Source organism: Ascaphus truei, chromosome 5, assembly GCF_040206685.1.
Source record: "Ascaphus truei isolate aAscTru1 chromosome 5, aAscTru1.hap1, whole genome shotgun sequence".
In the NCBI taxonomy this organism is placed as follows: domain Eukaryota; kingdom Metazoa; phylum Chordata; class Amphibia; order Anura; family Ascaphidae; genus Ascaphus; species Ascaphus truei.
The window spans coordinates 6,094,373-6,106,845 of NC_134487.1; the positions used below are offsets into that span (position 1 = coordinate 6,094,373).

The following is a 12,473-nucleotide window of genomic DNA, read 5'->3' on the forward strand; positions in this document are numbered from 1 at the left end:
CTAATGTGATAAAAGCTATTTTTCAGACATTGTATCCGCTTCTGTGGTTTGCGGTTTGGATGGCTGCCAACCAGTTCCTGGAGGTCGGCGTCGAGGAATCCCCATTGAAGTCAATGGCTCCATTGACTTACAATGGGAAACCGCCGCTCCTCCTCTCGGACGCCACCTGCTGTTCTTCGATTGAAATGGGCCCAAACCGCCGGATTCGCCATAGGTTTCAATGGAGCTGCAATGGCGACCTATGGGAAACTGCAAAATGGAGCCTGAAAAGGCGGGAACATGGAACAAAGGGCTATAATCATTTCCTAACTATTAACCCTTCTCCTCCCGAACGGATCTCAATGTGTGTGTGGGGCAGACACTGAAATGGTGACAATACATTATAACAGGGGAATACACATTTGGATGTTGCAGCAAGGTAAAAACCACATTCCTGGACCGCAGTCCAGTTAACCCCTCGCCTCCCTGGTGAGGTCATGGGGTGGCCATATGGGGTGCAACCACTTTAATACCGGGCCAATCCCCCTCTCCCTCTACACATATACAATAAATTTGTTCAAAAAAAGGTTGGACATCTTTTTAGAAATTAAAGGTATACAGGGATATACCAAATAAGTATACATGGGAAGGATGTTGATCCAGGGATTAATCCGATTGCCAATTCTTGGAGTCAGGAAGGAATTTATTTTCACCGTTGTGAGATATCATTGGAGGATATAACACTGGGGGTTTTTTTTTGCCTTCATCTGGATCAATAAGTAAGTATACTGTAGGATAAAGTATCTGTTGCCTAAATTTACCATAGGTTGAACTTGATGGACGTACGCCTTTTTCCAACCTCATCTACTATGTAATATGTAATATTAGAAATACTTGTGTGTAATAGCCATGTTAATATTAAAATATAAAAGTTACAATATTATTATTTGTACGGTTAAGTACGTGTGTAGTTCAATAACCTCACTGTGGCCATCGGCAAAGATATTCACTATGCCATCTGGTGGACAAATACTGAGATTGCAATAAAAATGTAAAAAACACTTAACCGATGGATGTCCTACGTAGATTTCCTGTGGCTAGCCCATGATAAACAAAGGCTTTCCTGAGGGAAATTTCGCAGTGTCCCCCAAATACCAGGAACAGTTAATCTTCTTACAGCGGTATCTCAGAGAGGCCCATGTGCACATACTGTATATCTCTCCACGTGTTGTTTGAAGGTGTGTTTAAGGGGATATACTGTATATAGTCACTTTAATTACAAAGTTACAAAGTAGATGAGGTTAAAAAAAGACATATGTCGATCAAGTTCAACCTAGAGTCTTCTCTACTTTTTTACATCTTCACATGCAAATATTAGTCTACAAACTGAATATTGTTAAAAACTCTGTGAATAAATTGAATCAAATATTGACACATTCACCCCTCTCTACAAATGACACAGCAGATCCATCCATCCTCTCATCAAGGGGGAGAGAAATAACTCAGGGAAAATGTGTGTGGCCGACCCAGGGCCCTGAGGGAGAAGGTTCCGCAGAGGCAGAGGGCTGAAGAACTGCAGATCCGTGTCCCGGACCACATGTCTCACTGGGCCCAAGGCACCAGCATTGTCTCTACCCCCTGTCACTGGTCCTGTCCTCTCAGGCCTTGCAGATTATTTTGATGCTAGTAGAAGGTGATAAAATGACACAGAAACACAGAATAGATACAATGCATTATAATATGCGCGTCATGTAACTCCTCAGTGACTCCTCCTACTGACATTCTATAAATGGGAATCACAGGGCAAAGGTTTTGGGCAAAGAACCGGATACATTGTCACAAAGAGATTTCACATGAAAATTAGGAACTGTTGGAAAAGTAAAACACAGCAGAAATGTTAAATAAGGCCACTCCTATTATAATTACTGGTTTATATGTTATCACAGAGGCTTCTTTCTATAATCTCTCGTACATTGTTTCTGTAAATGAGACATTTAATGCAATGTTTTATGGGGAAATAGGTAGCCACTAGTAAAAGCGTTGCTGCTTTGATAATGTGGCTGGGTTATTGTACCCTATGAAAGTAGGAGGAAATGATGCCACCAAACATCCATCATAACAATGGTCTTTTACGTGAGCGGCAACACCCACTTCCAGTATAAAAGGAGCAGATACTGTATCTGTTCTAAAAGAAAAGGACTACTTTACACCTGCTGTGCAGACTGCACCTCCTATTATCTCTATATCACCCCCTATAGAGGAAGCAGCATGCCTCATCAATCTACCCACTGCAGCTCTGGGCCCCAGCACTCCAGCTCACACTCAGCTGTATTACCTAAGCATGGCAGCACCCACAGCATCTGCTCATATTCTTCTAACAAAGTCGCTTCTTGTCACCAGGCAAAGTCTGGCTTTAGCAGTAAAAGTGCCTGTAGTGCTGGCTCCAGGGGACATAAGATCTCAGGTGGAAGTTGCCATTCAGGGAGAAGTGGACACGGATATGGATCTGGTAGTGGATATGGCATTGGGGGATCATTTTGCTCTGGAGGCATCACCACTGTTACCGTGAACCAAGGTCTCCTGTCACCACTCAACTTGGAGATTGACCCAAACATCCAGAGAATGAGGACTGATGAGAAGAATCAAATCAAGGGTCTCAATAACAAATTTGCCTCCTTCATTGACAAGGTAAGGTCATGTTACATCACACATATATGGGGACAGACTGTAGCATGTATATGTCCTAATAACTCTGGTTAGAGAACGCGTAGCATGAAATCAGTGTGACACAACGTGCAACAGGAAGATAAATAGTTACTGACGGTTATATGGAAAATAATCTGTGGGGTCAAAACATTCACGTTGCTTCTATATATCCTGTAAGGTCATATCATATTTCTGTAACTTAGTGGGACGGTGTCATTAATCAAACAGGCGACACAGGCTGTGGTGTGTGGCTCTTACTTATGACACTGGCCCATATTACTAAGTGGTGCTATACCATAAGACGTCTTCCCTTGAATAGACCATAAGGTGTCTCCCAGCACCAGAAGGAACCTTATAGAATAACACTGCTCAGTAAGTAAGAACTGTATGTGCCACTTTCTCAGCGGTTCCCACCCAGTGACAGTGTCACACATTTGATGCATGTTTCTTACTTGGCTGCAGTGTTAGGCCTCGTTCAGGGTGCTGGCTTCGGAGGGAGGGCGTGCTTACGTGCGAGCTGCCGTCCGAAACAATGTATTGAAAGGGAATTGTGGTTGTCAGGGTAGCAGCTGTCCTGTCTCCGAAGTACGGTGTTGACGCTGGCTACAGTTTCAATAAACAACCCAAGTTGTCTTTTGAAGCTGCAGCAGCGTCACTGGGACCTCGGCAGCCAATGCAATCATTCTTGAGAATGATTTCAAGATAGCAACTCCGATCCCTAAGCTGCCGTCTGTAGCCCCGCCCCCTCTGTAGCCCCGCCCCCTCTGTAGCCCCGCCCCCTCTGTAGCCCCGCCCCCTCCCCACCTCCTCAACTCTTGAAAAAGTCTGCTGGGGAGGATGTGCACACATCACCCAGCAGACTGCCTCTCGCACATGCGAACGCCAGCCTTCCAACTCCTGCCTCTGGCACCCTGAACGAGGCCTTAAACTCAAACATATGCGGAAATATACAAAGTAACACAATTACAGAGGCAGTTAGGGCTTAAATAGTATATTCTTAGCCCATTTATATGTAACAGAACCCGTTGGCTTAGGTGCTAAAACAAAACATTATTGCTGCATCTTCCAGGCAAACTGCAGAATATTTTGCTGAGAATATTTGGCCATTTTTATGATTATTAATGTTTCTCCTACTTGCTTTAGGTGCGATTTCTGGAGCAACAGAATAAAATGCTTGAGACCAAGTGGGCTTTGTTACAGGATCAGAACACTGCGAGGTGTCAAATGGAACCTCTCTTTGAGGCTTTTATCAGTAACCTCAGGAGACAGCTGGAGAGTCTAACATGTGAGAGCGCGCGCCTGGATGCAGAAAGGAACAGTATGGAGGAGACCGCAGAAGACATGAAGAGAAGGTAAGTACTAACTTACCCTCAGTATGGGCTATTTATGCACTAATGTGTTTAATAAAATCATCTATATATAAAACTGAAAACGTTGTATGTTTGCTGTGCCTCTTTGCAATCTCAGTTGATCTGTCACTTAGACTCTGGCCAATCTGATTGGTCCATGGCCCGGCCCCGCCACCGCATACAGTACCTCTCATTGGCCTGCGTGGTTCTATGACATCACATACCCAACTGCCATACTCTTAAACCATTCACTGAGCTTTGGGACGCATCACAGTAGCGCTATCCTGCCTCCTCTCACAAACTAACCCCAGTGCAGATTCCTCCCCTGCGGACTACACATCACCTCCGCACACCCTCCGCTGCTCCTCCATCAAGTCCCGACAGGAGCCATCATCTCCCGACACAAGCAGCACCTTAGGTACCGAGCGCTCCCCCCCCTAACATGACCCCCTCACCCTCTGCTGCTCCGCCATCACCTCTCGCCATGCGCATCCAACTGTCGCCAATCGGGACATGCCAGCGGGGGGGGGGGGGGGGAGCAGGACAGTGGCGGTCTCGGCGCAGCTGACTGTCCCCTGGGGTGGCTGGTGGGGGGACACTGGTGCTGCCTTTCCTCCCCCCAACCCCCCTCCTCTCCCCACTGGCACTCACTTCCAAACTTATTCATGTGTCTCTGTGTGTGTGACAGTGTGTGACAGTGTGTGTGTGTGTGTGTGTGTGTGTGTGTGTGTGTGTGTGTGTGTGTGACAGTGTGTGTTTGTGTGTGTGTGACAGTGTGTGTGTGTATGGCAGACAGTCTGTGTGGTGGGGGCCGGGGGTACATGCAGGGGGGGGCACTAATGTGAGGTGCAAGGGATGGTACAATGACGTCACGTGCAAGGGGGGAGACTCATGTGAGGTGCAAGGGGGGGGGAGTTAGGTGACGTGCAAGGCGGGGGACAGTGATGTGGGGGCCAGGGGGGAGACAATATTATAAAATCTAACCTGTAATTCCCCAGATATGAGGAAGAAAACAGAAGGCGCATCGCTGCAGAGAATGAATTTGTCGGACTAAAGAGGGTAAGGCAGTAGGGAGATTTGTCACAAGTTTGCCGAATTACTTTATTTGAAACGAAACACAAATTGTGTATGCAGAATGTGTGTACAATATTTTTGCATACACACACACAGTATATTTTTTAATTTAAACACAAACTTCAGAAAATACTGTACAAACACACATACACACATACACACATGCACACACAGACACACACACGCACAGGTACACACATACACACACACACACACACACACACACACACACACACACACACACACACACACACACACACACACACACACACACACACACACACATACACAAACATACATACTCACACACACACACACACACACACACACACACACACACACACACATACTCACACACACACACACACACACACACAAACACACACACACACACACACATGTCCCCATTTCACGTGTCTCTTCCCTGTAGGATGTTGATGCTGCTTTTATGAACAAAGCGGAGCTGCAGGTTAAGGCGGATTCCCTGACTGATGAGATCAACTTCCTGCGAGTTCTGTTTGATGCGGTAAAACCTCTAACACGTTTCTGTTACTTTCTTGTTTATCGGACAATAGGTTATTGATATCCAGCTACATAAGCATTATTTATGTGAGACAGAGGAGGTTATTGATTATATTGGGATAGTGCTGATCGGGGCACTAACACGTGGAAACTCCAACTGAAGGCAATAAGAGTTTGTGTGTAATAGTTCCCCGATCGGCACTATCGCAAGTTAATGAGTAACCCCCATAGGGGTATATTTATCAAAGTCTCCCAGCTACAAACCTGTCCCAAACCCAGCGCAATAACACAGCACAATAACACCGCACAATAACACCGCACACGGTTTATAAAAGGTGAAAATACCATCGGTGTGAGAGAGAATATTGTTGCATGATAAATGTGAAGCATTTGTTGCCACAGAGTTGCCGCTGCTGCGCGGCCCTGATAAATAATCCATAGTTTATCTTTGTAGGAAATCTATTTCCTGTATCGATTACTTTCACTTTAAAAAATTGATCGAACTCGATGGAACTTACTAATTATTGTAGTTTGATTACATTTTACAATGACAAATTGATCGAACGCGATGGAACTTGCTAGAAGTTTGATTACATTTATGGAACGTGTGATGGGAACAGCAGCAAAGCGACTCTTGTCAGGTTCTCCCATCTCTAATCTTATATACACAATATTATCATGTGTCTACGTTACAGGAAATATCTCAGCTTCAGGCCCAGATCTCAGATACCTCAGTCATTGTCTCCATGGATAACAGCCGGGACCTGGACATGGGCGGTATCATTGCTGAGGTCAGAGCTCAATATGAGGACATTGCTAACAGGAGCAGAGCTGAAGCAGAATCCATGTACCAAACAAGGGTGAGTCTGTTACAGGCAGATAACATCACAACTAAAACCAATCCTCATGCACATCGGGTGCACAAAATCCTGTGATATAATTTCCAGATCTATAACCAGTCCTGTTTTATCTCCAGTTTGAGGAGCTGAGCATGACTGCCGGGAGAAATGGGAATGATCTGCAGAACACCAGGAATGAGATCGCTGACCTCAACCGAGCAATTCAGAGGCTTAAGGGAGAGATAGAGAGTGTGAAAGCGCAGGTAACACACACAGATATTACACAGGCACACGCACTAATAGCTTTACAGATGCAGAATAAGCATTTCTTGAATAGTTTTTTATTATAAAGGCATCTAGCTGTATTATTACCTTTTTATTAGCAATAGTTGAATGTGAAGAAAATGTATATTATTCAATAATATGTTAAAGGAAAAAAACAGAAATCATATGACCCGATAGTTGATGCTGTGCCGATCTCATTTTAACTTTAACTTTTTGTTTAAATCTTCCTTTTTGGTTGATATTTCACTAGAGATTTGTGTAACTTTCTCACAAACAGTTACTCCGGCTACATCTGTACGTGTAACCGAGAGACGTTTTTTAGTAACTAGTAATGAGAAACTTGGTTTGATTTTCTGCCATTCTCACCACGTGTTCCCCAGCGCGCTGCACTGGAAGCCGCTATAAGTGACGCTGAGGGACGGGGAGAGGCGGCTGTCAGAGATGCCAAGAATAAACTGTCTGAGCTGGAGAATGCTCTGCAGAAAGCTAAGCAGGACATGGCTTGCCAGCTGCGGGAATACCAGGAGCTGATGAATGTGAAGCTGGCTCTGGATATTGAGATTGCAACTTATAAAAAAATGTTGGAGGGAGAAGAGTGCAGGTAAATGTAATATCTATACACACCCCTTTATTCCTCTTACTGTGAGCATAGAAAGAACTTACACACGTCTCACACATTATATTGTAATACCCCCCTGCTGCCAATCTCCCCAATTATATACATTGTGTACTATTAAATACAAGCCTAAACATGCCTGGGAAATGGGATAAAACACTTTAATAAACATTCTCTCATCTACAACAGAAGACACACATCATAATGTTTAATCTTCATGGACCAATACTCCTACTAATAATTATTATGTTTGTTTCAGGTTGGGTAAAGACGGCTCTGTTAACATCTGTAAGTGACCCAATGTTTTCTTGTGTGTATGTGCTAAGGGGGTGTAAGATTATTCCTAAACTTGGGGTTAAGTTTGGCCTCTTAACTTCTCCACAGTTTTCTTTTTTTTGTTTCAATCTTTTTTATTGTTTTCACAATACAATAACATCTCTTTAAACATTGACTTACGTATCACAAGACGAAGCATTTGTGGATTTTTAACATACATTAAAATACAGCATTTCTAGGACAAAGCGAGTACCATATCGATTTTGTAATCCAATCATGTGAGTCGTGCTTATGTACCTATGAAATAGGTAGATCTTCAGAAATGGTAGAGAGAGAAGGAAGAGGGGAAGACAAAGAGGGGGGGGTGGATGGGGGGTGAGGGGGGTTCGAGGTCTGTCTATTTGGGGTACCTAAGTTTATGGAAGGAGTGTTTCCTTTCAGTATTGTGGTTGTTTCAGTCTAGGGACCAGGGTTCCCATATCTTATCAAATTTTTCAAGGGTGTGGTTTAATTGGGCTGATAGTTTTTCCATTAGTTTAAGGTAGTTAACTCGTAATATGACTGTACGTCTAGATGGGGGGTGTATGTTTTTCCATGCGGCTGCTATGGAGCATCGAGCCGCCGTTAATATAAATGATATAAGTTTGCTTACTGGGGATTGAAGTTCCTCTATTGGTTTTGCTAACAGGAATGTCAGCGGGTCTATAGGCACTCTCAGTTCCGTGCTCTCGAGAATCAGGCCTTGTACCATGGTCCAGAATATCTGAATTCGTGGGAAGTTCCACCAGATATGGACCATGTCCCCTCTTATACCACATCCTCTCCAGCAGAGATCTGGAGTTCCTGTGAAGATCTGGTTCAGTCTACTCGGGGTTAGGTACCATTGGAACAAAATTTTGTATATGTTTTCTTTTGTGACTGTGCAAATTGATGTTTTAGCTGCCGTTTCCCAGATATCCCTCCTGTCTTCCCTATCTATGTCTATGTTTAGGTCTTCAGCTCATTTCCGCATATAATTGTGAGGTTGGGGAGTTGCATGAGATGCTATCCCTGTGTATATCTCCGAGATCAAACCTCCTCTGTAAGGGCCTTCCATTCATAATTTCTCAAAGTTCGTTAAGGTAGTAAATTTGTTTTTCTGAGACACCGTTTGGAGAAAGTGTCGGATCTGTAAATATCTAAAGATTGGGAGGTTCTGTCTGTGGGGTTTTTGCTTTAACTCCTGATAGGAGAGGATAACTCGTTCTTTAATGAGGTCTTTTGCTGCCAGTATGTCCATATTTCTGAACACCCCGGCGGGAACCCAGAATTATGGACTATCGGGATCAGGCTTGAAGGGTGGTTGGAGAGGTCATATCTTTTTTTGCTTTTGGACCAAATGTCCCATGTGCACCTCATCGCCCCAAGTTTAAATCTTACCGCGGGGCTCTCCCCCTCCCCGGAGCTCCATAGCTCCACCGCTAGAGTGGAAGGGCCCACATAGGAGGACTCGATCCCCAGCCAACCGCCAGTTGTTGGTTCACAGTTCCACATTATTGCTTGTTTTAGGTGGGCCGCATGGTAGTATTTGATGATATCTGGTACCCCCTCCCGATCTCAGTGCTAGCATTACCGATCTTGCAACCCGCGGTCTTTTGTGCTTCCAGATAAATTGAAAGATTCTATTTTGAATATTTTTGAGCTCCCTGATCGGAACTTTTATCGGGAGAGTTTGGAAGAAGTATAACAGCCTGGGAAAGATATTCATTTTTACTGCTGTTATCCTTCTGATCCAGGATATTTGATAGTCGGTCCAGGTCTGAAGATCTTTTTTTATTTTTTCAAATAGAGGTGGGTAGTTATATTGGTATAATAAATTGTATGTGTTTGTTATGTATATTCCTAAATATTTGATGTGTGTTTGGGACCATTTATATTTAAAGTTTGCTTGTAAGAGCTTGACCTCTTGGGCGGGGAGCATTAAATTTAGTGCTTCAGACTTGTCATTGTTTATTTTGTATCCTGAGACCTGGCCAAAGTGGTCTAGTTGAGATTGTAAATTTGGAAGAGATATCAGTGGGTTAGCTAGTGATAGTATTATATCATCTGCAAATAGTCAGATCTTGCAGTTTGTATCTCCTATCTGGATACCCTGGATATTTATATCGTCTCTGATTATTGCCGCCAGGGGTTCGATCGATCATGCGAAGAAGAGAGGGGACAGTGGGCATCCTTGCCTAGTACCATTTTTAATTTTGATGGGATCCGAGTCTCCTCCTGGGAGTTTAACATAGGCAGTGGGCGTCCTGTAGAGGGCTCTAAAGCCCTCTAGGAATGGGCCCGAGAAGCCAAATTTTAACATTGCCTGATCTAAAAATGCCCACTTTATTCTATCAAACGCCTTTTCAGCGTCTAAACTTAATAGAATCGCCTTTGATCCGGTCCGGTGCACATAGTCCACGATATCTATGACCTTACGGGTGTTGTCCGAGGCTTGTCTGCCTGAGACAAAGCCCACTTCGTCCGAATGTATAAGCTTTGGGAGGATTGGAGTAAGTCTATTCGCTAAAATTTTGCTGAAGATTTTCAAATCTGAGTTTAACAGAGATATGGGTCTATAACTTCCACATTGAAGAGGATCTCTGCCCTCTTTATGGATAATCACTAGGTTGGCCATTGAGTGTGAGGTCGGAATTTCCTCACCTTCCAGAAAGGTGTTGAACATTTCACCGCTCTGAACTTTTTGTAGTACAGGTTGGAAAAGCCGTCTGCGCCTGGTGTTTTATTAGTTTTGAGTTGGCTTATTACTTCTGCAAGTTCTTCCTGAGAGATTTTTATTTAATGCCTGCGTATCTGCCTCTGAGAGCTTTGGAAGGTTGCATTGTTTAAGATATTTTGATATTGCCTTAGACCCTGTACGTGCACCTCGGTTAGAATCTAGATTGTATAGTTTGGTATAGAAATTTGAGAATTCTTTCGCTATTTCTTTTTCTTTGTATGTTGTCGCTCCTGTTTTGGTACGGATTGCTGGGATTTGAGATTTAACTCTCAGACCTCTTAATTTACTAGCTAGGAGCCTGTCAGCCTTATTGCCCTTATCGTAGAACCGTTGGTTTGTCCACCTTAGCGCTCTCTCTACCTCTTCTAGTTGTATTTTTTTGAGCTCCATTCGAGCTCTTTCTAATAATTTAAATAGTTTTTTTGAGGGGTTCTGTTTGTGCTTTTGTTCGATATTGGCCAAATTGTCCTCTGCCTCTTTATATTGTTTTATTTTTTATTATATGCTGCGATAGAAATAAGGTCCCCTCTAATTGAGGCCTTGTGTGCCTCCCAGAGCGTTGTCGGGGAGGACACTGAGCCTTTGTTTAGTCGAAAATATTCTTTGAGTTTTTGTTTAATTATGCTCTCTGTTTCTTGTGAATTTAACAGAGAGTCGTTTAATTTCCAGGGATATTTACTGTTTTTGCTAAAGGGCAGGGAGAGCGCTAATTCGATAGGGGCGTGGTCCGACCAGGATATAGACCCTATGTTAGACTGGGCGGATGCCTCTAGAATATTTTTGGTACCCAAGAAATAGTCAATCCTCAAATAGGACTGATGAGGGGCCGAGAAAAACGTATAGTCCCGCTGACCTGGGTGCTGGGCTCTCCATATGTCTAACAGGGAGAAGCCTTGCATTATTTCTTTAAACTCCTTCACTTTTTTGAGAGTAGTTCTGGAGTGTCCAGACTCCGAGGGGTCTGATTTATCCACTTCCGGGATACTTGACATATTAAAATCTCCACAGTTTTCTAATGTGTTATATCGCTGAGTTTCTGTTACTCTCTTTTACAAGCACAATAACCGGAGAACACATTAATAAGAAAGCAATTTACATTCTGTTTTCTTCTATTAACCCATTACTAAAATCTAACTTCCTATTATTAGAAGTAAAGAAGTGTAATAGCTCACTGACTCCCATTTAATTAATTTGTGGCATAAGCAAGAACAAACTGTCCTTAAGCATGAATACCCGTCACTGTAATTATAATAATAATAATATGTTACGTTATGTCCCACACATTCCCAATCACACGGTTACTAAGTGACACGTACGTTACATTTCTTACAGCCGTGCTACACTCTAGCACTGGGGGAAAACACTGCGCTGGGGGGATGTCCCACGGTGGAAGTGGACATCACCATAAGAGCGGATGTAGCTCAGGCAGCGGAAGAAGCATCAGCCATGTCTCCAAAAGCAACCATTGCTCAGGGCCTGGATACAGCTGTTACACTGGGGGCATCGCTTCCAAGCACTGACAGTAACTGCCGGGCTCATTATTTACCTGCCATGGCTGCCCCAGTGCAGGAAATCTTCTATATAGCTAAATGTGTCACTATTTAATGGCTCTGCTTGTATCTATATTACAGGACACAGTGGGCTCTGCTGAATACTTTACTGGCACATAATGTAAATGTAATCATCGCGGCTTTTCTGTTTCTCTGTCTCTTCAATAAACTGCTGTTTATCACCAATATTTCACACACTTATTTCCTGGTGTATGTTCATAACTGGAAAAGTAATAATTATTACTGACTTGTGACGAGGAACAGATACTGTACAGACACATAATGATTCACTGCACAGAATGTAACATTGTGATCAGGTGATGTGTCTCGTGTGGTACACCAGTCAGTAACAGCTGAGAATGGGCACGTTCGTGGGGTTGGAATCTGACACCGGGGAATGAAGATTTGCTCATTAAATAAATGTCCCACCTTTCAATATATATTAAATAGCCCACGGTCCAGTACTTTTCTCAATTTAATCAGAGACAATAGAAACATCTGTCACAGCCTCATCTCCGT

The 12,473-nt window shown here is 43.4% G+C and overlaps 1 protein-coding gene across 1 annotated transcript; it reads left to right on the forward strand.

Moving 5' to 3' along the window:
- The first annotated feature begins 2,182 nt into the window (after window positions 1-2,182).
- Window positions 2,183-12,140, forward strand: LOC142494345 (keratin, type II cytoskeletal cochleal-like). Its single transcript, XM_075598904.1, has 9 exons — window positions 2,183-2,667; window positions 3,829-4,037; window positions 5,033-5,093; window positions 5,539-5,634; window positions 6,326-6,490; window positions 6,607-6,732; window positions 7,135-7,355; window positions 7,630-7,658; window positions 11,737-12,140. The coding sequence occupies exons 1-9, from the start codon at window positions 2,248-2,250 to the stop codon at window positions 11,922-11,924; spliced, it is 1,515 nt and encodes a 504-aa protein (XP_075455019.1). The 5' UTR covers window positions 2,183-2,247; the 3' UTR covers window positions 11,925-12,140.
- The last annotated feature ends 333 nt before the right edge of the window (window positions 12,141-12,473 follow it).

Bases quoted from the DNA above. Each gene is read 5' to 3' on its own strand.
- LOC142494345 (XM_075598904.1), top strand. From the start codon at position 2,248: ATGCCTCATCAATCTACCCACTGCAGCTCTGGGCCCCAGCACTCCAGC. The intron at 6,491-6,606 runs GTGAGTCTGTTA...TTTTATCTCCAG, and splicing joins AATCCATGTACCAAACAAGG to TTTGAGGAGCTGAGCATGAC. The intron at 6,733-7,134 runs GTAACACACACA...CGTGTTCCCCAG, and splicing joins TAGAGAGTGTGAAAGCGCAG to CGCGCTGCACTGGAAGCCGC.